General features: G+C 42.7%; 1 protein-coding gene across 1 annotated transcript in view; it reads right to left on the reverse strand.

Moving 5' to 3' along the window:
* The window catches only part of BACH2 (BTB domain and CNC homolog 2), a 101,203-nt gene that overhangs the window by 57,636 nt on the left and 16,898 nt on the right, over positions 1–26,669 (reverse strand). Inside the window, exon 2 of the mRNA XM_066610102.1 lies at positions 440–694. Within this exon, the coding sequence (XP_066466199.1) occupies positions 440–682 (243 nt within the window). The 5' untranslated portion in view covers positions 683–694. The remainder of the gene's footprint in view (positions 1–439; positions 695–26,669) is intronic.

Raw genomic sequence — 26,669 nt, forward strand, 5'->3', positions numbered from 1 at the left:
TCTTTACATTGTATTTGGAGCATTTTGTCTCCCTGCAATTCACATCAGCTCCTTCCATCTATACATTTTTCTAGATCACCTTCCAGTTGAACTAATGAACTTTGTGATCAGGGTTCTCTGTTTCTATGATCTCTCCCTTCATTCTTGTTTACTCTGGCTAGGGGGTGGGGCTTCCTTTGCACAGTCACTCTCCTAGCCCTACAGACCTCAGAGACCCTGTTCCCATGGGAGGGGAAGCGTAACTCGGCATTATTTCCTGCCCTCCCCTTCCAGGACTGCAGAGCCTGATCTGAGAATATGCAGCATTTGAGATTTATCTTTAAGGGTTACCTGACATACAACTGGTTGATTCCTGTCTGTTCTATCATTTCTCAATTTTTTGCTATTAGGTCAGAAGGTTTTGTTTTTAAATGACAAGAGTAATGACAAAATACTGTACCTCCTCTGGCAGGCTGACCACCAGGCCATTTTCTGTCTGCCCCACCAACACCTGCAAGAAGTATTCGCTGCACGCAGCCAGCACAGCCCGGTGGGCTCGGAACTCTTTCCCCTCCACAATCAAAGTCACATCACAGAGAATATCCTGCTTCCGCTGGTCATTGAGGCACAGGAGGATATTGGTACAATGGACAGTTGACTCATACACATACATGGGGGATTCAGTCTTCTCATCCACAGACATTCCGTTCACACCCTAAAATAGAAACAACAAACAATAAGGGACAGAGATAGAGCTAGAAAGTTATCACAGTCCTTGCAAAGAAAGGAAGATTACATCATGATTTCTGTGTCCTGCATGGTTTGGCAGTTCTCTCTGCAGAAACACTGATCAGCACTTTAATTCTTAGCTGGAACAAAGAGCTCAAGCAATACTTATGTCTCTTGAAAGACAATTGCATTATATGCTTTTACCCTACTCACTTAGTAGGCACTCTATTCCCCACGATATTGAATAGAAGAGACAGAATAATTTTTTGAAACGCTGAAGGACATCAATCAACATTGTTTTAATAGACTGAGCCTGGAGAGGGGCATACTACAAAAAGCAGTTGACACAGTCTTTTGGAAGATACGGACTTTTCAACTTGTACGGTCCTTTCATTTTAGAATTATAGGACAAAACTAGAGCTTATTAGGACTACTAAGAATTAGTTGCTGTGACCCCAAACGGCATGGGACTCAATGGGAAATCCCCACTGAATGCCTGAACATTCACCAACATAAAAGAATGGGGGCAACAGGGGCTTCCTCCAACGTGAAAGTTGCAGCTACTGGACTGGGGGCATGTCTTTAAAATAGATCACAAAATCAGAAGTTTACATTATCTAAGAGATAATGAGTAATAAGATAATAAGAGAGTATCCACACCTTAATATGTTGCTTGCTTGAAAATAGAGATATTTTGCCAGCTAGACTACAATCACTTAATCCTACTGTACCTGGAATTTACAGTAGTAAATTCCTACTTACTACTGTTCCTGACTGTTCAAAACAGGTATTATATTATTATATTCGTTTCAGATATTATATTCGTTTCAGAGGCAGGCCAGTATTATAATTCCTGTTCTGTACCAGAGGTTTAGGGATGGGTGGGTCAAAAATTTGTGCCTGAAAACATCTAGCAAATTGGTAACAGGTAAGATTTGAACCAAGAAGTGCCTGGATTAGGTCATATTGTTAGGCACTATGCTATACAAGCTCACTCACTGTCTTTAGCAGCCAGTGGTACACACATTTCACTAATGCAGGTTGCTGCATTTCAGGCAGCTGTAAAGTACTCTGTGGCAATGTTAGCTGCTAGCATGAGTTATTTCTTTACTCAGTATGTGGTTGGTCTGTGGAACTCCTTGCCGCAGGATGTGGTGATGGCATCCGGCCTAGATGCCTTTAAAAGGGAATTGGACAAGTTTCTGGAGGAAAAATCCATTATGGGTTACAAGCCATGATGTGTATGTGCAACCTCCTGATTTTAGAAATGGATTTCAGATGCAAGGGAGGGCACCAGGATGCAGCTCTCCTGTTATCTGGTATAGCTCCCTAAGACATTTGGTGGGCCACTGTGAGATACAGGAAGCTGGACTAAATGGGCCTATGGCCTGATCCAGCAGGGCTCTTCTTATGTTCTTAGCATGAAGGCTGGAGTGTTCCTGTGTGTGCTGGCAATGTCAGGAAGCCCACTGGAAGGTTTGTATAGGTCCTTCCCCCTAAAAAATGCAGTCAGGAAATTACAATTTTTTTCTTCTTCCCTCATTCCAATTCCTTTGAAAACTGTAATTTTCCTTTGAAAACATGGGAAAGAGGAAAAAAAAACATGGGGAAAGGGGCCAAGACATGTGCCTGAGATCAACCAAAAGGTGAAAAGGAGGCATCTTGAATACACTGTTCAGACTCGTTTAGGGTGTCATACCATATAAAATCAGATATAATCAGGAAATAAGAGAGATGAGAAGATACTCTAAAAGGGATGACTATTGAAGTACATATATAAGATGTGACACTGGTTATATAAAAATCAGCAAAAGGAATTACATACTCTTACGTCAATGAATGAGAAAGCATCTTTTCCACCCTGTATTTATGAAAGAGATTTAGTATGGAAGGCTGCGTGGAGAACAAGCATGAAAATCACAGCCAAGAACCCAAAAATTTAGTCACCGTGGCAACTGCCCCTCCCCTGTCTCTTATGCTAAGGGTGCAATCCTAACCCCTTATGTCAGTGCTTTCCAGCAATGGCATAGTGGTGCCAGTGGGGCGTGTGCTGCATCCCGCAGTTGGGTGTCACTCACGGAGGCCTCCTCAAAGTAAGGGAATGTTTGTTCCCTTACCTTAGAGCTGCATTGCCCTTATGTCAGTGCTGGAAAGCTCTGACATAAGGGGTTAGGATTGTGCCCTGAGTTTCTTATGCCCCATCTCTTATGCTTCACACTTATGCTATGGAGCAGGGGTGTCCAAAGTTTTTGGCAGGAGGGCCACATCGTCTCTCTGACACTGTGTCGAGGGCTGGGGGGGGGGGGGGGAAGAATTAATTTACATTTACATAAGGGGTTAGGATTGTGCCCTATGTTTCTTATGCCCCTGTCTCTTATGCTTCACACTTATGCTATGGAGGCATGCAGAACCTCTAAAGCACAGTGGGAAGAATATACGAGACCCTGCCTCTTCTCTTGAGCCCATAAAACAGAAGAGGGGCAAGATATTATTTATGGCTACTTTTGCATTTTGCTTTGGCAGCATTTCAAGTGTTTTCAATGTACAGCAACACCCATCAAATGAAATTGGAAAATGGGTATGAGGCAGGTTCTGGCTTTCTTCCAAAGTGCAGTATGAAGTCATTCTGCATGTCTGAAGCACAGCCAGAGATGAGAACTGTCCAGAGATTAGAACAGTGGACTCAGTGCAGGAATAGAATTTGTGACAACCACAAATAACACCTGGCTACCCAAACCAGACTAAGCTGTGGACTATTGGTCATAGCAGAAGTTGCATTATTGGTGCCTTGGCTCTAACCCCTGAAGCACACAAAGGGCAAAATTCATACCAGTTTTGCAACTCAGAATGTATTACCAGGCATTGCTAATATAAAGGCACACACCCTTGCCATGTTGGGCAGGGCTTCATAGGAAAAGCGGGTGGAGATGTATCGATTGATACATCCATGTTGGCATTGAAAGTGGGTAAGGTTATATAAAAGAGCTACAATAAATATTGTGTGTGGAAGGGATTGTCACTCCCAAATCGGCCTTTTCAGCCACACTAGATGCTGTTCCAGAACCACCATTCAGAGTGCGATACCATAGTCTTTCGAGACTGAAGGTTGCCAACAACTGTAACAATAAATATTAGTTTTGCCATGCTGCCAAAAAATGGTATTCCTATGGCACTGGTTTTCAATCTTTTTAGTCTTGCGGCACACTGACAAGGTACTAAAATTGTCAAGGCACACCATCAGTTTTTGGACCATTGACAAGGCACACCATGCTGCTGATAGGGGGCTAAGTGCCCAATCCTATCCAGTTTTCCAGTGCTGGTGCAGCCGTGCCAACAGGGCATGCACTGCATCTTGTGGTGGAGCAGCAGTCACAGAGGCCCCCTTAAAGTAAGGGAACATTTGTTCCCTTACCTTGGGGCTGCATTACGGCTGCACTGGTGCTGGAAAATTGGATAGGATTGGGCCCTAAATCCCCCAATGTCCCTACTAATAAATGACCCTTCCCTAAACTCCCACAGCACACCTGCAGACCGTTCGCGGCATACCAGTGTGCCAAGGCACAGTGGTTGAAAATGGCTGCCCTATGGCAAGGTCTCCTTATCCCCTCTGTTACACTTAGGTGTAACTCCAGCCATCATATAGCAAGTATCTCATCCCAGGACCACGGTGGGGAATGGGGGATTCCTCATACTATTACAAATGGGGCTTGTAGAACCTGCTACATGCAGACAACATGTCAGATGCTGCTTTCAATGACATCTCCATAGTCAGAGTCACGTACAACACTGTGCCATCATCCAGGATAGTTGGGACTACAAACACTGGCCTCCAGGGTAACTCTTGCTTCCTGAATGTTTGAAAGCATTCTGATACATCTTTATTCCCTCCCTTCTCCAGAAGAACTTTGTAGATCATAGGCGGATTTTGTGTGTGTGTGTGTACAAATTAATATTAAAAATACATGTAATATTTAGAAAAAAATGAAGCAAGTCAAAAATGCAATGGAAATGTAAGTATGTATTGGGAGAGATAAATATATATGCATTCTCATGCTCTATTCCAAGGACACAATCATTGCGTTCTAAATCATTAAAATGTAGTAAGATGAAGAGTAAGGAAGAGAAATAAGAGAACATTTACTATAAATGCTGAAATACGAAACAATTTATAACCATGTGATGGTATCAGCTATTTGGGAGTATCAACCCCCCCCCCCAATTAATTACCAATTACAACATCGAAAAACATGAGCATAAAGATAGAAATAATGAAATGTAATTGTAAGTTATTATTATGATTCTTTAGCTGTTGCAAATATGATACAAGACTGATTTAGATTAATAATTCATTCAGCAATAACGTATCAGGAAAAGATAATTATACAGTGCCACAATTCTCACGCTGATTTCTGTAATTACAGATTACAACAGTGTTAGCAATTTAAAAAAGGTTCAGGAGCAGCAGTAATTTGTCATGTCATCCTCAGCTGCATTAATATCTCTTTCTTGGAGCACCAGGGATAATTGGAAATACGATCACGGGTCACGAAGGGCTGCATGGCCTTGCCTTTATCGTCTACTGGTAAATGTGCTACATGTGAGAACATTAACAGCCACAAGTAGTCATCCCTTCCAATTGTTTACATAACCTGTACAAACAGGATGAAGGTGACTTGCCATGGTCAAGAATGACCAGAACAGTGAAAGTATGATTCAAAGCTGCAGTTGCATTATTGCAAATCCCACTGGCTCCAATGGGGAGGATTAAAGACAGGCCTGATTCTTTTACTGTAATCAGGGGGACCTAAGAAATTGGGCAACAGAGCCCAGAGCAAGAGGAAGGGGGAAAAGCGGCTGACAGCAGACAAGCTTTTGCAGGACAGCAAAAATGGAATGTGTTGCAAAGAGAAATAGAAACGGTATAGTCAGCGCTGGACAGCTGCACGGAGAGGGTAAAAAAACCTGAATTTGATGTGAACATAAAAAAGCACTGTTGGATCATGGCCCCATGGGCAACACTTTGCACTTACTAAGCTGCATTTGCCTTTTGGTTGTTAATTCACCCAATCTGAAGAGGTTTCACAATATACTTTGTTTTTAACCACTCTGAATTATTTGATGTCACCCGCCAACATAGCCACCTTGCTGCTTACCCACAATTCCAGATGACTTACAAATAAGTTAAAAAAGCACCTGCTTCAAGACAGATCTTTGGTGGGGGGAGCACTTCTTTCTTTTCTCTACTGTTCAGTGATGTAGCTAATGATCATGTAGTCCGGTGCCAAACTCAAAATGTGGCCCCGGAAGTGATGTCACAACAGGATGTGACATGCCAGGGCTTTTTAAAAAGTAAAAATTGGGAGGAACCCACCTCCTCCCCCCAGCAGCTCGTCACCCACTTGCTCTGCTGCCTCCCCTCAGTCACTGGCATAGCTAAAGCATCTATCTGCTACCTAGGGTCAAAGAAGATTTGTAGCCCCCCCCCAGACAAGATCAAATTTAATTAAGTAAATTAATAAAAAGTTTGCCCCTAATAGGTCAGAGACACTGTGCTGGGGTGAAGAGGGATGGTTATTCTCCCCTTGCTAAATGTAAGAGGGGAACCACTTGAAAAGTGCCTTTTTAACCAGTTAGCAGGGGTAACATGATACATGGAAATGAGAGCTGACTCATATTAACACCTTATTGGTCTCATGCTGTATCATGATAACATGTCAATAACATAATAACATGTCATTGCCTCTCAGAACAATCTGTTTAATAGGCCAATTTTGAGTTAAGAAAATCCACTTTTTGCTCCATAAGGCAGTTGTTTTCACTTTATGGTTAACTGGCCATAACTTTTGATTGAATACAGATATTCCAATGTGGTTTGTTTCATTGCATTCAGCATAAAATTACCTTTCCAATGATATATAAACATGATGGTATTATTCATACCTACCATGATTTCCACAATTTTGGTCACTAGTGTCAAACTCAGCTTGTTGCTCCCCTAAAGCTTGATGCCCGATGTAACTGCTACCTCCTGCACCCCCTTAGCTAGGCCACTGCTACTATTATTCCTGCTCTCTGCTTCCTGTTCTTTCACTAATTACCAATTCATAAAAAGGACCTGTCCTCTTATTGCATGACTACAAAGTTTATTCAAGAACATTTGGTGTGGGAATTCGCAAAGAATTCATTCAGCTTCTCTGCAACCTCCATGTCCTCTTTAACCTTCCCTTTTATTCCCTCATTATCTAATTGCCTCCTTGGCATGTTTCCCGCTTTGGAAGTACTTAAAGAAGTTATTACTTGCTGTGATGATCTTAGCCATGCCCTCCCAATATTCTTGTTTGTTTGCATCCTTCACTGTCAACTTACATTTCTTTTGTCAGAGTTTGTGTTCCTTTTTGTATGTTCTCCTCCTTTTGGCAAGGCTGGCATTTTCTGAAGGATGCCCTCTTGTCTTCTAAAGCTCCCTTCCTCGCATGCTGGCATCTTTCTGGATCTAGTGGTACCTTTCCAAATTAGAGGTGTAATAATTTCTAGTTGAGCTTCTGTTACTGTGGCTTTAAATAATCTCATGCACTCTGAAGTGATTTGAGTAACCCTTTTGACTTTCCCTTTCAGCTGCCTTTTTTTTTTTTTACAGAATCTCTCATTTTACAAAATTAAAATTTTTATAAGCTGTTACTGCTCCCCCACCAGGCAATGTTAGAAAGCCACAGTGGTTTATCCTTTTCTTCTCTGGATCACATCTACAATTCCTGTATGGTCCATGCCTTGACAAAGTGTTAAGGGCAAGGGCATCTAGAACTGCAAAATGACCCCAGAGAAAGTGAGGATGGACCACTGTGACTCCTTACAATTGCCCATTAAGTACCATTGACTCAGTGGGGAAGCTTACCAGGAGGTGATGGTGAAGCCGTGGCAGCAGAAGCAAGTCTTCCTTCATGCTACTGCTACAGTGACAATGTGAAGAAAGACTCACTTCTGTGTCAGACATGGCTGCTGTACATGTTTTCAATGGGTGGGGAAAGCGTGTGCCATGGTGGGGACCCACAGCTCTAGCAATACAGCATCCTGAACATTGGCATCACCTTGACATTAGTTGTAACGTTTGTTTCTTATTTGAACTGAGGTAGAATGAGAGAGAAGTTTACTTTACTGGCAGTGAGAGGGTTACAGGAAGGAGCTTAAGAGCCTTGAGACAGAGCTCCAAAGTTGTGCCAGTGTCTTCAACAATGAATGCATAAGTTCCATCTATGTGACATGGGGGTGATCCAGAGCTGAAGGTCAAAAGGAGAAGCAAAAGAAGAAAAGAATCACACAACTCAGCCATAGGGGACAAAGTGAGTGTGGAGGTCAGCCAAGATGAATGAGGGGACGGAAGGGGGAATAAAATAAGAGGCAGGAAGAGAATCAAGTCCAAAGTCAAAGGGAAAAGCACATGAGCAGAAAGAAAGGCAGAGGCAGCAGATCACATATCTGGAGAGAGATAAAGGACAAAGACGACAGAAAAGTTATCTTAGATATTGTAGCGAAGAGACAGCGGGTTTGGCATAGCAACTATGAGACTAAGCTGCAAACCAGAACTTCTGGGGTTTGCGTCTTGCCTCTGCCAATAATTATCCTTGAGTGAGCCACTCCCTAGCATGTATGCACTGCTGAAACAGAGACGCCTGCATTGGCTCGGTCATGTCGTGAGAATGGATGATGGCCGGATCCCAAAGGATCTCCTCTATGGAGAACTTGTGCAAGGAAAGCGCCCTACAGGTAGACCACAGCTGCGATACAAGGACATCTGCAAGAGGGATCTGAAGGCCTTAGGAATGGACCTCAACAAGTGGGAAAACCTGGCCTCTGAGCGGCCTGCTTGGAAGCAGGCTGTGCAGCATGGCCTTTCCCAGTTTGAAGAGACACTTGGCCAACAGTCTGAGGCAAAGAGGCAAAGAAGGAAGGCCCATAGCCAGGGAGACAGACCAGGGACAGACTGCACTTGCTCCCAGTGTGGAAGGGATTGTCACTCCCGAATTGGCCTTTTCAGCCACACTAGACGCTGTTCCAGAACCACCATTCAGAGCGCGATACCATAGTCTTTCGAGACTGAAGGTTGCCAACAACAAAAGAGCCACTCCCTCTCAGCCTCAGCTGCAACATGGGGAAAATACAACTTGCTTACCTTAAAAGGCTGCTGCAATTATTATGTCAAGGTAATACATGTAGAGCACTTTGCACACTTGGACAGCGTTACACAAATGCTTATTACTATTCTTGCCTTAAGATGCAAGGTGACCAAGGAAACCCAGCTATATGCAAGGATGGTTTGTGAAAATTGTGTAAAACGAGCAAAGGAACTAGAAGTACTGGCCCATGCAGAAGTAACACTAATATTTTTGAAAACAATGGGAAGGAGGAGCAGGGGGGAAAAGTTATGGAAGCTAATGGGGGAGAATTCAAAGAGGGCAGTGGCTATTTGAATATTTGTGGCTACTGCCACAAAATGTAGTCAAAGGTGAGCTGGCAGTGGACAGAAGCAGTTGGTTCAGCATCATGGCTACTGTTCAGCCGAGAAAGGAAAAACAGGAATGGTGTTAGTTTGAGAACAAGGTGGGAGCGCTGGAAGTCAAAGAAAAATGTAAGAGTGAACAGCAATTCTGCAGAAGTATAAAGCAGGCATGGAGAAAATAATAGGTAGTGTTCTAGATGAGCTGGTAACAAAAGGAAACCTGTAAGAAGAAGCAGCAATACAGCTGGTGAAGAATACAAACAGCCAGTGGAAGAAAGAGTTTATCAAAGACTCACCCAGCACAGCTAAGCTACCAACTACAATTAGGACTTTGCCCTTAGGGTTTCACATTGTCATTTGGTTCTAGACACCATCTCAAATTCGACGTCCTGTTCAACTTGTCAGGTGACTGGTCAGAGATGCCCAATGCTCGCACTTCTCAGTCAAAACAAAGCATAATTGGTACCAGCAAAATCACTCTCCCCCCCTTTTCCAAAATAGAAGCTGAATTAGCCAATTGTTTAAAAAAAGGTACACAGGGAAAACACAAGGGAACTCTCATAAAGCAAGGCAGACTCTTTAAAAATGGCACTGCCATGCTCTATAATAGGGGTGTCAAACATAAGGCCTGGGGGCCGAGTGCGGCCCCCAGAAGCTTTTTATCTGGCCTTCAGGCTCTCAGCTGCTAAGGTGTTACAACTGAAATGGCAGTCCACATGAAAATTGGGCTTTCCCAAATCTTGGAATATGATCAAAATTTGCATACTTTCTTTTCTGTCATTTGCAGTTAATGAGTTTCTGTATGAGAACAGGGTCTGATTTCTGGCCATTAGCCACTGAATGATGTCACTTTCTGCTTAATGACATCACTTCCGGCCCTCAACTGGAGCCCTGAATGCTAACTTTGGCCCTCTGTATGAAACCACCACTGCTCTATAACAACCTGACACAAAGGAAACTTCCCTTTCTCAAAAGATCAGGTTCAGGGACTTGGGAGCCCAGAGTCTGATAAAGAGGTCAAGGAAAATACAACTGTCTTTGTAATGCAGGGAGAAGCAATCAGACCTTCATCTTGATCTTATGCAATGACCAGTTTCCTTCAAGACAACTTTTCAAGCAGCAATGTGAGGATGGATACGAAGACATGAGAGGGATATTAATATGCCTGCTATTCGTATATCAATCTGACATCTTCAATGCTAACACTGTCTGTCTGGTGAAAGTTGCTAATTATTTAATACTTCACAAACTATGGTTGCTTGACAGAGAAATTGATATCTATGTTAAATGTAACTCCTTCACTGTACATATTTTTATTAATGTTCTTTCATGGTGAAATATGTAATGAATCACTTGCCTTTTCCCCTCCAAACCCTCAGACATCTGGAAAGAACCCATTCAGGCTTCTGAACAACTATTTCCAAGTGCTATTTTCTGTTTCAGAAACCTGAGGCAGCCAACCCAGAATGCTTTATAAGCACAGTGAGTTATTGCATCATGTTATTAAGAGGACACAGTGCTGCTGAAGCTAACACAACAAACCTTGTCCGTCTGGGAAGAGACCTTAAAGCTGAAAGTTCTTTTTAAAAGGTATTGATTGGGATTACTCAAAGCAAGAGCTGCAGTTAACTATTTCTGAAGGCTTTCTGAAAAGTTAAAGATAGAGCTCACCAGTAGGATCCACCAGTCTTACAACTGTAGTTCTACACATTAAGGGATTTTTGCCTTTAAGAAAGAGATTGCATTATAGTTGTGTCACATGTGGTCAGATTACTTTGCAAAGTAGTAACAATAAAGATGAACCTAATTTAAAAGAAAAACTTACCATTTATTTAAAATCAAGTGAAGCATAAGTACCAGTGGTAGTAAGGAAAAGTACTGCTATGCGCAAATTATTGCCAACTCTGTAAATTTCCAATTCTGTTCTGAAAAGTGGTTTTTTTAAAAGCTTCTAATATAAATTGATCTCCTTCCAGCTATCTCAGAGATACCTGCTGGACTATAAAGTCAAATGCTTTCCTTTTATGACAACTTGCTGAGCTGGGCAATTCTTAATTGTGCAGGGTCATGATTTGCACCAGGGTTCCTGTTCAGTTTGCTAGAGGTAAGTGTCCTTGCAGAGCCGCCGCAGTGTCATAATTCTGGAAGCTTTATGGCAGCAGCTGGTGCAACAAGTTTTATGATCAGGCCATTAAATGTGCAAAACACTTCCATATTGTTAGCTCATTTTCCTTCAACAGCCACCTCGAGGGCTGCTCCTGACATTATGTCTTCCCTACTCGTGTTTGTTTTTCCAAACTGCATGTAGGGAAACAGCCAGAAAATGCCCAAAGACATCTTGTAATGGCCAAATGATTAGAGTGCACAAGATGGGAGAATATTAGAAAAGACCCTGGCAGTTTTGCCAGGTGCAAATCTTGCATAACCATCTGATCATTTGGATATTAAAGACGCATATCCAGCCATGTGCATAGGTAGGCGTCCAATATGTGTCTGTAAGTCCCAAGACAAAGGTCCCAAGAGCCCTGTGCGCGCGCATGCATGCACAAATCTCCCAAACTCTTGCTTTTACTATCTCCATCCAGACAGATGAAGAATCCTATAGGATTCAAATGCTTGCTATTTTATACCTTCTGGTTGGCCTAATGAAGGCATTACTTTATTTTGAGATAGAGTACTGATAACTCATCTGGTCCTGCCATATGACAATATACTGCAAGGAAAAACAATAGCTCGTATTGGCTGAACCTGAGATTTAAAACATTACAAAGCTTTTGCACTAAACCAGTGTTTCTCAACCAGTGGTACTTGTAACACCAGTGATACTTGAGGTGGTGTCTGGTGGTACCCGTGGAACACCCAGACCTCCACTGCCTGGCAGTGAGACCAGCAATGCAATGCAAAAAGCAGCAGTAGAAGCCTGGATTGGTAGACGGAGCTCCACTGGGCAATTTTCATGCTCTCAAACAGTACCTCCCTGAGCCTCTTACCGATGTTTGTTACATTGCATCTGGCCTGCCAGTCCAGAAGTAACTGGGGATGATAACATCACCCGTTACTTCTGGTGGTATTTCCAGTACGTGGACCATGTGAAGTGGTACTTTGGGAGACAAATGTTGAGAAATGCTGCACTACACAGAACTCACAGTAACAGCAGGACAAAAACACAACTTGCTATATGTCAGGAGATTTATATTAATCAGATTACAAATAGATAGGTATGCCTAGAGAAGATGACTGAGAGCCAAGCTCCCTCAAGAATGCAAAGCAGCGAAAAGTATTGCTCCATCTCCAAGCACAGGAGAGACATTTAACAGACCCTTGCAAACCAAAATGTTTACTGACCTTCCTACCCATGCACTGCTTTCTAGAAAATGGCTCAGAGGCTGAACAGTGAACCCAAAATTTCTCTGACTTGGGCTGCAATTGTACACATCCTTACCTGAGAGTAAGCCCCGCTGAATACAATAGGACTTACTTCTGAGCAAACATGTATAGGATTACTCTGTTGACTGCCAAAGACAGAGTAAAACTGTGTGAAGCAAGATTGTCTGGAAAAATTTCAAAATATTTGTCAGCACTTCCATGACTTCTTTGGAGACTAGCAGCTTCAACTCATTAACAGAACATCCCAAGACTGATTTTGTGTTTCTATGACTAAAGGTGTGGTATTTTTTCTTTTTTCTTTCCATTTGTCTTTTCAGTTTTAGTATGCATACTTTGCTGCTTTACTGATGGTTATCCCAAATTTCTTAAATCTAGTGTTCCCCTTGGCAGGAATAAGATGAAGTGGGCTTATGGAAAGGGAAGGGGAAAATTGTGACTTTTACAGCTGTTTTTGGAAACAGGGAAAACTTGTGACTGTTACAGCTGTTTCTTGTGGTTTATATACCAGAATAAAAATATTAATAAAAGCTTTTTTCTTCAGCAATCCAAAGTGGAATTTCTCAGTCATAAGGGCTAGAAACTAAGATTTTCAGGGTGTTAAATACTGTGCTCAACACTACATTAGGTTTTCTTTGTTCCTACAGAAATGCAGTATGCAGATACCTGCTCTTCTCATTTGGTACATGACAAGAACAAAGGCACAGCCTTCCTCCATTTTAAAAAACCTTAGAGACTATTCTTAAAGGACCAGGTGAGAGTCCACCACAAACCTGATTCAATTACTGTGTATTGAATTATTACTTCTGGGCAGCTGAGTCTGAAAGATAGCTGCTTGTCCAACTTAATTCATGGGATCATGGAAGCCAGATTTGAAATCTCGAGTTTTTATAGGCCCCAGTTCAATAGTACATTTTTTGAAATTACTTAGAAAGAAACTTGTAGGAATCAGCACCTTTGTGTCCTCTTTCTATTTGATGCTGTGGGTGGCCTAAGCAATTTGGCAGGAAAAAGAGGATAAAAGAGCCCTGCTGGATCAGGCCCAGGGCCCATCTAGTTCAGCTTCCTATATCCCACAGTGGCCCACCAGATGCCTCAGGGTGCACACTAGACCACAAGGGACTGCACCCTGGTGCCCATCCTTGCATCTAGCATTCTATTTGCCCTTGCACTGCCGAATGAAGACACCAGATTGCACTTGGGTTTAACTTGAGCCACCTACTGAATACACATTCCCTCCCTCGCCAGTCTGGGGTATGCGAAAAAACTGCCAATTTGGATGACAGAACTTTATCTTGTGGTTTGTAACCTGTGATGGAGTTTTCCTCCAGAAATCTGCCCAATTCCCTTTTAAAGGCATCTAGGCCAGACGCCGCCGCCACCACCATGCCTGTGGCAAGGCATTCCACAGACTAATTACACGCTGGGTAAAGAAATATTTTCTTTGTCTGTTCTAACTCTCCCGACACTCAATTTTAGTGGATGCCCCCTAGTTCTAGTGTTGTGTGAGAAGGAAAAGAGCATCCCTCTATCCACTCAATCCACCGCCTGCATGATTTTGTATGTCTCAATCATGTCCCCCCTCGGGCGCTTCTTTTCTAGAACGAAGAGCCCCAAACATTGTGGCCTTTCCTCATAAGGGAGGTGTCCCAGCCCAGTAATAATTTTGGTTGCTCTCTTCTCCACCTTTTGTAGTTCCACTATGTCCTTCGTAAGATGTGTTCACCAGAGCTGAACACAATACTCCAGGTGTGGCTGTACCAGCAATTTGTTTAATGGCATTATAATATTAGCTGTTTTATTTTCAATCCCCTTTCTTCACTGCCATCGCAAATTAGGTTGACACTTTCATTGAGTTGTCTACCATCACCCCAAAATCTCTCCTGAGCTGTTTCACAGAACCCATTAGCCCAGGGGTGTCAAATTTATTCATACAGAGAGCTGAATAGCATCCATGATGCCTGCTGAGGGCTGAAAGTGATGTCACTAAGCAGGGTCAGGCCTGGTTAGTACTTGGATGGGAGACCGCCTGGGAATACCGGGTGCTGTAGGCTTATACCATAGTCTTTCGAGACTGAAGGTTGCCAACCAATAGGCAGGAAGTGCTTAAACAGATCGAGACCAAAAAGAACCAATTTATTCTCACTTGGGAACTCGTTAGCTGCAAATGACGGAAGAGAAAATATACAAATCTTGATCATATTTCAAGATACGGGAGAGCTCAATTTTCAAGTGGGCTGCCCTTGCAGCAGAGCTCACCTCAGCATGGCTCAGCAGCTGAGAGTCTGAGGGCCGGACAAAAATCTTCCGCAGGCTGCATCCGGCCCCAGGGTCATATGTTTGACACCTCTGCATTAGCCTATATGTGAAGTTCTGATTGCTCCAATATGCATTACCCTACACTTACTTACACTGAAACGCATCTGCCATTTTGCTGCCCATTCTCCCAGTTTAAACCTTCTGGAGCTTTTCACAATCCCTTCTGGTCTTCGCTACCCGGAAAAGTTCAGTGTTATCTGCAAACTTGGCCACCTCACTGCTTATCCCTGTCTCCAGGTCATCCCTGTCACCAGATCAAACCAGTTTGTTGTTTCAGACATACTGTATCATATTAATGAGGGAAAGAAATAAAATCAAAGCAGTTTGCTCACCAAATGCTTGTATGAGCAGTTTCCTGTCACTTAGAGGTTTCATTGAAATTGCAAATATGTACATTGCAAAAAAAAAACAACCTGAAAAAGGAAGCACTTTTACTGTACTGATTGGCCACTTGAACTTTTCAAGAAGGTCATATTTAGTTAGCATGTCTTTTGAAATATTGTTTTTGAAAAATGGCTTGTTCTGGAAAAGGTTTCTTATTGGTGCCACAGATTTCAAAGGTTAAATACCAATGCTGTGATTAAACTGCACTGTTTATCTCAAAATAAAACAACTCAATGAACATAGGAAGCTGCTTTATATAGAGCCAGCCCATTGGTCCATCTAGCAGCAGCTCTGAAGTCATAGTTTTTCCTTTGTCCTATCTTGGACATGCCAGAGATTGTCCCCAGCCACCTGCTGCACACAAAGCAGATTCTCAACTACTGAACTCAAGGCTGCCGTCTCTTCTCCCTGTTTGATTCCATAAGGGGAAAAAATAGTAGATGGCTGTCCATAAGAAAAAAACTCAAAGCCACACTCTATTAATACCTTCATTTTTAAACTAATAAAGCAGCCATTTTCAACCACTGTGCCGTGGCACACTGGTGTGACCCGAATGGTCTGCAGGTGTGCCGTGGGAGTTTGGGGTAAGATCATTTATTAACAGGGCCTTTGGGGGATGTGGCCCCCCCACAACAGTATGGTGTGCCTTGTCCATTGTCAAAAAACTGATGGTGTGCCTTGACAATTTTAGTCCCTTGTCAGTGTGCCATAAGACAAAAAAGGTTGAAAACCACTGCAATAAAGGTTCCATATACACAAAATCTTTACTAGGACCAACCAAAGTGATACAAAATCTTCAGAGTTCTGAAGAGCTCTTCAGGCTAGATGAGAAGAAAAGCAAAAAAGGAAACCGGAACAGCTGAGTTTAGTGAAATGGTTCCCCTGTTGGATTTTACAGCAGTTTTGAAAGGAAGAGTTAGGGAAAATATACAAACTAGTGATTAACATCACTAGAAGCTAGGGTTAGTCACTTACAGGTGGTAACTGTATTTGCAGGGGACCCATTCTCAGACACACACACACACCCCTGGTGGATACAGAAAACCATGGATAACAAAATCATAACGTAACTGGAACCTTGCTCTGGTCACGTCTGCAGGCTGTACTAAGGTTCGTAGAGGCCGTCTGTGGCCTTTGTGGGCCTCAGAATGGCCCCTGGAAGTCCTAGAAGGGCACTTCTTGTTTTCAGCTGAAAATTGGAAGTGCCCTTCGAGGACCTCCAGAGGCTATTCTGAGGCCCGTAAAGGCCATTTGCAACCTCTACGGAACTCAGAAGAGCCTCAGATCGTGACCAGAGCACAGCTCCAGGGTCCGCATTCAGCAAGATCTGTGGATATAAATTCCGCAGATAACTAGGCTCAAACTGTAGTAGGTTGTTTCATACCAGAAACTCCAGGGTGCAAACAATAATGGCCATACCCCCCATTTTCAGAAATGATAACTTCTAGCTGTTTAAAGAGAACTACGTTCATCTTTTTATATCAGCAAAATAGGTTTGTTTTAATGGATGCTGCAAAATACCACATTGAGAAGTCCAAGAGGGAAATTTTGAAACTGAAGGAAGATAAGTTCCGTCACCTGAAAAAGGGGCTTTACTTTGAGGTAGAAAAACCCCAGCTACTACATAATACTACCAGTTTAGCTTCTATTGACATTCTGCCTACTAAAAACACAAGTATTAATTTTCAGCTTTGTTAATATAAAAACCACTACCATCACATTTCTCTTCCAATTTTCTTTTCAATTTTCTTCCAATTCTTTGCCTTGCAAGGGCTGTGCTCTTTGATTAAGGTCAGAGGCCGAAGGAGAAAATGGCTAGATTCAATAATTTCCAAAAATAAGAAGGTACAGCCTTTGCTTTCCTTCATCCTCAAATCCGTGATCAGTGTACTGACGTTAAATCAGCCTGAGTCTGCATAACTTATCCTGACTCAATGTTATATTTGTTCCATAACACAGATTTTGGGGGCAGTATGACCAGTCCTACCTCTCCCTCCTTCTTTTCTCTATCAAAAGATAGAGAGTTGAAGAAGTGAAGTAATTTTCCTGAGTTTAGGAAGAGTGGGGGTTGTTATGAACCCCAGTTAAATAGGTGTGCAGTGGCACCACCACCATTCTCTTGGGGTAGGAAATTATGTTAATATTGCAGTGACAAGTGCTTTAGTAGGAGCAGTTTACACTAATGGGCTTTCAAAGGAAGAATAAAGCTACTCTTCTCCAGGCAGAGATTCAGCACCAGGGAACTTCACACAATGCCAGTGGTGTGTATTTCACAAGATTTCTCATAATCCAAATTCCTCAGTGCATGTGTCACATATGAACAAGCAACCTCATTGTTCAGAACATTTCTCTGTATGAATGTTGCTGGCATCGAGGAATAGGTTTATTTTGCTTCCTACCCCTTACCAAGTGGGAACAAAAGTCTTTTTAAAATCATTTTTAAAGTGTAGTTTAAGGAACTTCTATATGATTGATAAGGTTTACTTAACAATTGTCAGTTTAATAACTCTGTTGGTTTTTTATTTATAGACTTTGTTTATAAAATGACACTATAATGGGATATGTTAAAGCAGTAATGTTACTGAATTGACTTTTGATAAGGGGATCCAAAGCTATAAGAACACCCCCCCCCTTTTTTTTTTACTTAGCCTTCTTAAATAAACTGGAACTCATAATGAAAATTATAATCTACAATTCCACACTAAGAACTTTAAGTTTTTGGTGCTTAAAACTTATGTTTGTTTAAAATGGGGTAAAAATTAGCTTTCTCCCATGTGTCACATAACACTATGACACTGTCACTTGCTTCAGTGTTATGCCTGACACGGGTTGCCCCAGAGCACAACTTCTGGCATTTATTAAATTACCTCAACCTACTTGCAGATCATCTATGGAATGAACAGTTTATTTCTAGGTACAATTCTTAGGGTGAGAGCCCAAACTCTTGGATTAAGGACCAAGAGACTGTCTGGGAACAAGATACATTACCAACAAAACACTCTGTTGTCCACATGATCTGTCAAGCCCTATTTTGTGAGCTCAGACCTAGAGTGATCTTAGCCTGCTGGGTTTGCCTCTCTCCAGCCTAATAAATACATGGAGTCTTCAGTCACATTTAGAATGAATGGGTCCTCCCTGTCATTATGCATTCAATGCTACAGTTCCACCCAAAACCTCCACATCAGGTGATGTGGACAGATTTCAACCGCCATACACATACCATTTAGCCTCTTGAATAGGTTGAGGAAACCAGTAGTCTTAGCGGTCAAAGAGGTTGTCTAGATCTACCTTAGTGAATGGATTTTACTGGCCAAAAATGCAACTGTTTGATTCAGCATGTCCAATGGAAAATAAGGTGCCTTAAACTGAGTCAGTGTTTGTTACCAGTGATGTGTGTTTTTTTTAATATTAGTTTTTATTATTCTCCCATATTCATGTAACCATGAGCTCTGTATTGCTGAACCATTTTCCCTAATTACTATACTGTTCTTTCTGAAACTTAGGTCAGGGGCTGAAGACTCTTGACCTCTGTTACTACAAGGCCAACTCAAAGTCTGGAGAAGGAGATAAGACAGAACTATTGATGTATTGATGTCATACGGTTCTCACCTGTGCTACACTTGCTGTCCTGTTTGCCTAACCAGCTGTATGGGGACAAAAATTGCACACAGTGTGTAGGTAAGTTATGGTCCTCCCACAGGCCATGCTTGACCAGCATGTACACACCCCTCATTCTCCCATAAATATTGGTAGGCTGCTCAACTGACTTTGTGGTCCAAAGGTAAAGACTACCTGCGCCTTTGCACCCTTTTTTGGGTCTCCAAAATATTGCATGGAATCAACCAACCAATATTTGTGCCAGCCTGTCTCCAGGAAAGATAACTATAATTGTGCTTTAAGCCCTTCCTCTTTCCCATCCCTCTCCTCTGTCTTCCCCTCCTTACTCTATTTGAAGATTAGGAAATTGAATTAAAGGAATAAGGCTCCCTCAAATTCCTCCCCTGAACATAATCCCTTCTTACTCTCTCAGTGCACAAAATGGACACCCATTGCAAATACTCACCTGCTACAAAATAGGTACATTTGTTAGGTTTGATTTATGCCTCTTACTGCATTTTTATTGAACAGTAAAAGGGTATCTTTGGTGTATAATTTTTTTGGACGTTTGTTCTTTCACAATAAACTTTTAATCTTTTTGACTGGGTTTTACTTGCCTTCTGCATTACCGTAATCTGCAACCAGTATAGATTCCTTTATCAAGTGGGACTGTTTTACCACCTTTTCCTTGGAAGGGGCAGGATTGGCCATCTTGTGCTCTTCTCCAGGGAAATCTTTATTAAATAATTACCAATGCAGCTCCTTTGGTAACAATTAGTATATCCAGTTCAGTATCATTAACACCATGGGCAGCTACTCTCCAAGGTTTCAGGCCTTCCTAGCCATACCTGGCAATGGCAGGGATTGAACCTGGATTTTCTGCATACAGAGTATGTGCACTATTACTGAGTGACATCCTCTCCCCACTTTCAAGATGACAACACACACAGAAAGCCAGTGAGGGAACAAAATCTCAAGTGCCCCCAAAGGACTCAACCTACTTACGGAAAATAACATTCCTCTAACAAGTCTCTGCAACACTTGTTATTTTCTTTCTTAAAGCACTCCTCCCACCCCCTCTCTCCCGTATACAGCAATCCCAACTTCTTTTGCTTCATTCCCAATCATTCAGCCTCTGTTAATCTGAACAACCTTAACGACTTCAACAAGACTGCCCAGGTAAGCAGGTTTCCGAAGAAGGCACAGAAGGAAAAAAAATATGCAACACGCATATGGCATTAAGGACAAATATTTCCACTTTTTAGCATGCTTAAGCTATACAAAGCACAACTGCATTTGGAAAAGAAAAGAACACAGAGACACACCATATACCCCTGCTAATTGGGTAAGAGGCATTTTTTCAAGTGGGTGCTCCTTTTTTTTTTTTAGCAGGGGGAGAGTAACTGGCCCTCCTCACCCCAGCAGTGTCTGTTCTAGTGGCTGTCTGCTGGTGTTCTTTTGCATCTTTATAGATTGTGAGCCCTTTTGGGACAGGGAGCCATTTAGCTATTTGATTTTTCTCTGTAAACCACTTTGTGAACTTTTAGTGGAAAAGCAGTATATAAATACTGTTAATAATAATAATAATAATAATAATAATAATAATAATAATAATAATAATAATAATAATATACAGCCAGAGCATTCTCTTGCTTCCATAAAAGAGTGATTACTATCGATCTGTGGAGGAGTTAGAATTATCTGATGCGGGCATGCAGATATTAGGAGATTAAAATTAAGTTCTGCAATCCAAAATTTTCTAGAGTTCCGCACAGATGTTTTGAACACTGCAGGGACTATTTTCCTAATGAGAAATGCACCATGTGCACTGCATAAATTGTAGAGATTGAGATAGTTTCGCTTTTATGGATGTACCAGGATGCATCACTCTGGATGTAATGTCCACTCTCCTACAATCTAACATTGATAGAATCTTAATAAGAAGAAGAGGAAGAGTTGGAGGAAGAGGAAGAAGAGGAAGATATTGCTTTTCAACAAAAAGTAGTTCACAAAGTGGTTTTCTTTTGATTTAAAAAGCCCAAGTATGAGAGCTAGTGCAGTACGGTGATTAAGAGCTGTGAATGATGGAGTCCCTGGTACAAATTTTGCCTCTATTAAGAACTCTGTAGGCAGCCTTAGGCAAACCATTATTTTCTCAACATCAGCCCCACTCCATCCCAAGTTCTATAAGAGTACAATAGTGGCCTAGCTTACTAGCCTGTAGTAAAGATTACTGATCACATGCTTTGTTACTGATTACGTTACTGATAAGGTGCTTTGATCAATGAGAAAGTGCTATATAAATACAAATGTAAAGCATTTAAAGTGAAACATACGATGAAGAAAAGAGTGTATTTGGGGGCTAATAATCTCTCCTCATCTGAATATACTCTTGTTGGCATCCTTCAGTGGAAGACCATGGTGTCACGCTCTGAATGGTGGTTCTGGAACAGACTGTCCTCTCCAGTGCGTGAAGCCTGGGTAAAGTAGGTATGGAGGATAGGCTGTTAACCATGCAGCAAATTCCTCCTCTCCACGTCGCTGAAATGGTCCAATGGAAGGGCAGAGGCCAATACGGTTGGTTCCAGCGGCGACGCAGGAGTTGCCAGAACGTGACTGTGTTCAGCCATGAACTGCCTCAGGGACTCTGGCTCCGGATTTTGCCTCGAGATTGACCCCTGAAGCCTCTTCCATAACTGGATGTAGCCACAAGGCAGTGGAGGTTTGGGACCAGAGTTTTCCTTCTCTTAGATGAGCTGCCTTCCCAGGCTGACGAGTCCCATCTACCCGAATTCTGAATATACATAGGCCAAAAAACCAGCATGTGATCTACTACATGTAGGAGTTTTTTTAGCTCCTATAGACACAAACCTCTTTGGACTCCTGCCCATATATATCTAACATGCATGGAAACCTGGAAACCAAATTATGCATTTCCTTAATGGAAAACTGGAACTCAGCACAAATTATACCATCTAAGTACCCACTGATGATCTTTCTTATTTCTTTAAAAGATTTCTATACTATTGCCGCATCCTGCGCACTCTGGGCAGCCGGCGGGACTTTTGTCTCCTTCTCCCGGGTTAAGCAAGTAGCCCTGCAATGGGGCTACTTGATTCACCAACAACCAAAAGGTTGGCGGTGAATCAAGTGAAGCAAGGTGAAGCAAAGCTCCACCAGTCCCGCCTCACTTCCTCTCTGCTCCCTTCCCTGGCACGCCTCCTCCTTGCCCTCTCCCTGCCTCACCCCTCCCCATAACGCCGCCCTCTCCGCCCTCCCTGGAACGCCGCCCTCCCCGCCCTCTCCCTGCCCTCCGGCCACCTTCCCCCCTACCCAGAATGCCTGCTCCCCACCTCCCCCTACACTCCTACTTACCTTTCTGCTGCTTGGTGGTTCACGCAACCACTGAGCAGCGGAGCTCTGGTGGCCACCTGGTGGTAGCCCAGCACCAGCCAGCGCTAGGCTACTACTGGCGCTCACCCAGCCCCAGTAAGCTAGCACATACTGTTCAGGATTGGGCCCTTTGACACTGGATTAAAACACCAGATCAAATTGACCATAACCTCATTTTATCAAAGGGGTTTGCTTTTCTGTTCTGCTCATGGCTTGTTAAAATATGGAGGCATGGGTTTGCAGTACGTGAAATGATTATGACAGGTACAGTATAGGCTTTGCTGGACCCTAAGAATCAAATAATTCAAGCTACACTATACAAACCACCATGAATATCACAGCATCTGAACATTTTGCTACGAGGAGAAGAGTATAATATACCTGCCCTCTCCCTTTGTCCCACACCAACAAGGAAGATGACAGAGTTGGATAGGGTAAGAGAGGGTCTCTACCAACAATCTCTTAAATCTCCAGCTTCCCATTTGCCTTTGTTTCCAACAAGTTTAGGGAAAGGGAACTGTTTGGGATGACATTGGATGAGTTTCCTACATCTACATTTGAGGGAAATGCAACCGGCATTATTCTTAACATTCCCCAAACACATAAGTAAAAGGTCAGGGTAAAGGGACGGTCCAGGTTATGACATCAATAGAGCAGGCTGCTGACAGGGAAGAGGGCAAGGGACAGGGCTTGTGAAAAGAGAAGTACAGCAAAATGTGAGGAAGATAGCAGGTAGTTGAGAGAGAGAAGGAAAGAATTTTGTTCCTTCAGCTCTAGTCATTTCCACCCCCCCTCCCCAAATCTTTGTGCATCTCCAATTCCAATATTTGGCAGCTACACACACCAACCCCCCCCCCCCCCCAAAAAAAATAAAAAAACAAATATTTTTAAAGGCATAGCACAGAGCTCTTCTAGTTTGAAAACAAATCTCCAAATGGATAGATACCTACAATGTCTATTGAAGTTAATTGGTGATGTGAGAGCTCAGATTCTACCGAATTAGGTTTTATAAATCACACATCAGGAGATGAAACACAGATTTGCACCAGAACCCTAAAACATTTTAATATGGTAAACTTAAGAAATGCACCAATTTCCAAAGCCTGCAGCCAGTAGTTCTGTAACATCTTCTGTTTTACGCTGACAACCACCCTTTTCCCGTCTACTCATTCAGACACAATGCCTTCAGGTCTGTCTAAGTAATGCAATTCACTGGAGTGGAATTCCCTCGATACTTGCTGCAGTACTCAGTGACAATATCATTTATACTCTACACTGTCATGCCATGACACTGATACATTGGCTTTCATCCCTCATTCACTGCAGAGTGTGCAATTTCACCTTCTGCTGTGCCCTTTTAAAGCACATGGGCACAAATTTACTCCATTCATCCCCAATTACAGATCTCTGTTGAAATGCCCTTGTTGCATTTATATTCCACACTCCAAATGTCAACCTTATTTGAGCATTCCAATTACGTGCAAGACTCCTCTATTAGCAATAACTGCTACACCGCATTCCTCAAATGGATGTCCTAAGAGTGTAACCAGTGAAAAAGAGATACACAGCAAAATGCTTCATTATGGTGAAGGGCTGCTGCTAAACACTGTGCATTATTCAAGTAAAGCTACAGTGACTGACATGAGCTACAACAACCAACGGATCTGCTGGCATTAGGTCATCTTCTGTAAGTGGGCTGCATTTATAAATATGCAGCTCTGCAAATTGATGTGGGAATGGATTTCTGGTGGAGTACGATTTCTTACTGCCCCAGGTTATGCTCTTTCATAGATCCGGATAAGGTACATACTTCAGAGAACAGTATAAGAAGAGACTGAATTGCAGGCTTCTGTGAGTCCTTGCTCCCCTACCCAGGGAGAAAGCAAGACTTGACCTAGCAAGACACTGAGCTTGAAGCAACATGATCATTAAAAAACTAGACCTTACAGCAGTGATTTCCAACCTTTTTAATCTCATGGCATACTGACAAGGCACTAAAATTGGCAAGGCACGCCATCAAGTTTTTGACAATTGACAAGGCACACCATGCTGCCAGTGGGGGACTCACATCCCCCACTGGCCCTACCAATAAATGACCTTCCCCCAAATTCCTGTGGCAAACCTGTGGACCATTCACGGCACACCAATGTGCCACGGCACAGTGGTTGAAAATGGCTGCCTTAGAGTCTTCAATTACAGCAGGGATGGGCAAACTTTAGGGATCCTGAACCTTTAACAATTGTGTAGGAGAGAATTTAAGCAGGTTCAGCTTGTCATCTGTTTTCTGTGAGATGACAAGCTGCACCTGCTGAAATTCCATGTTCAATACATTGTTAATGGTCCAGGATTCCTAAAGTTGAAAGTTTGCCCATCCCTGAATGACAGGATGGAGCTATTCTCCACCTTTTAGATTTCTCTTTCTTGTTCATTTTAGTTTCTAGCTTAGTTGCGTCCTGACCTCCAATAAAGAAACATGCTCCTTTGATTGCAATAACAGTGAGCAAAAGTTATTTCTTCTGGAACATGGCACACTATACAAAAGGGTTCATTTCAACCCATCATCCATCCCCACACTGAAAGAGACACTGAAAGGCAGATAAGAGTGTTAAGGCAGATACAGATACTGTATAGGCAAACCTGGTATTACAACAGCTCTGAAATCAGATCTCTCTGAAGAAAGGCTGATACACAAACCTAATTCAAAAAATGATCATCTTCAGTCTATGGCAGGGCTTTTCAAACTGGGGTGTCGTGATGCCCCAGCTTGAAGGCCCTGGCCTCTGCCTGCTTAAGGGGCGGGGCAGCGAGGAGGCAGGGGGGAGGCAGCGACACAATTCCCAGGATCGTGTTGATAAGGAGGTTGCAGGAGCTTGGTTGGACTTACCAGAGCCTCCTGCAGCTTCCCGGGGGTGCAGGAGCCCTGTGTGAGCATCTGCAGGGCTACCCATGTCTTCAAAAGTGAAAGAGCGGCGATATTGCTCCACTTCCGGTTTGGCGGAGGTGGAGCGTGTTCACTGTGCTTTCACTTTTGAAGACCTGGAGAGCCCTGCAGATGTTTGCGCAGGGCTCCCCGCACCCCTGGGAGGCTGCAGGAGGCTCCCAAGTCCAACCAAGCCCCTGCAGCCCCCTGAGTGAAGTGAACCTGGGGATCACGTCGCTGCCTATCCCCCCCCCCCACTCCTGCAAGGAATTACTGCAAGGCTTGAACTCCCTTGGAGTTTGAGAAGCACTGGTCTATAGGAATGTCAAACTGCCTACGACAACAGTCCTTTGCAGATGCTCCTTCCATGCACAGAATAAATGTGCGAGAGGGACAGTGGAATCACACCTGCTAGCCCTGTTGCAGAAGTTGCCACATCCAACTGGTTCCTGCCCCCAATCTCCATGCATTGGAGAGACTGAAAAGTCCGAAAATCTGAAATATTTTAGTTATTGTATTGGTGACTGTTCAATTTGGACATTTTATAGCACATAATGCGGGCAGCTATAAGTGCACAGAAATATTACTAGCCAGAAATATTACTAGCTATAAGTGCACAGTAATACTTCTATTACTAATCTAAATGAGATTTCTGCCGCTGTACAAGGAAAGGAAAGATGACATTAAAGATTTAACAACAAGTGAGGGGCTTGAAAGCACAATCCTGTCCAACTTTCCAAAGCTGGTGCAGTTGCGGTGCAGCCCCGAGGATAGGGAACAAATGTTCCCTTACCTGGAGGAGGCCTCCAAGACTGCCCCCTTACTGCATAATGCAGCGCTGTTGGCACAGCTGCACCAGTGCTGGAAAATGGAGTAAAATTTGGCCCTAAATCAGAAAAATGTGGTGATGATGAAACCAGTGATGCTACTTCAGACAAAATCCAAATTCTCAAGTGGAAATACAGTAAAACAATCAGAAGCGCCAATAATGGATCTCCCATATCCCATGTAATTTGGCCCTTCGGTAAAGGTCTACGTGTACCGTTATTATTTTCATTGCAATTAAAATATTGCTTAGAGTAGTATAATATGTAGTATATAGTACCATAAATTTTATTTTTTTAACTTCCTTATCAGACACTGAATATGGGGTAGTCAGTGCACTGTTTAAAGAGAGCTTCTTCAAGGACGTGCCAGCCATCAGCACAGTTCTTCCACCTTCCCACATACGCCTCCATGCTGAAATATCATTTCAGTGGGTGTGTATCAAGTGCTTTTCAGAGCGTTTGAATCAGAGAAACGAAAAGTCTACCACCACAGAAAGAATGGATGTAACCAGCCAGTCACATTTCCGTGTCTTTAAGCTTTGCTCTATATTCAACGTCAGATAAGGAAGTTTAAAAAATAGACAAAGTTTCAAATACCTGCAAATGTACAAGATGCTAAGAGACAAAAACGCTAATAGAGAAT

The sequence above is a fragment of the Tiliqua scincoides genome, chromosome 1 (genome assembly GCF_035046505.1).
Source record: "Tiliqua scincoides isolate rTilSci1 chromosome 1, rTilSci1.hap2, whole genome shotgun sequence".
Classification (NCBI taxonomy): Eukaryota; Metazoa; Chordata; class Lepidosauria; order Squamata; family Scincidae; genus Tiliqua; species Tiliqua scincoides.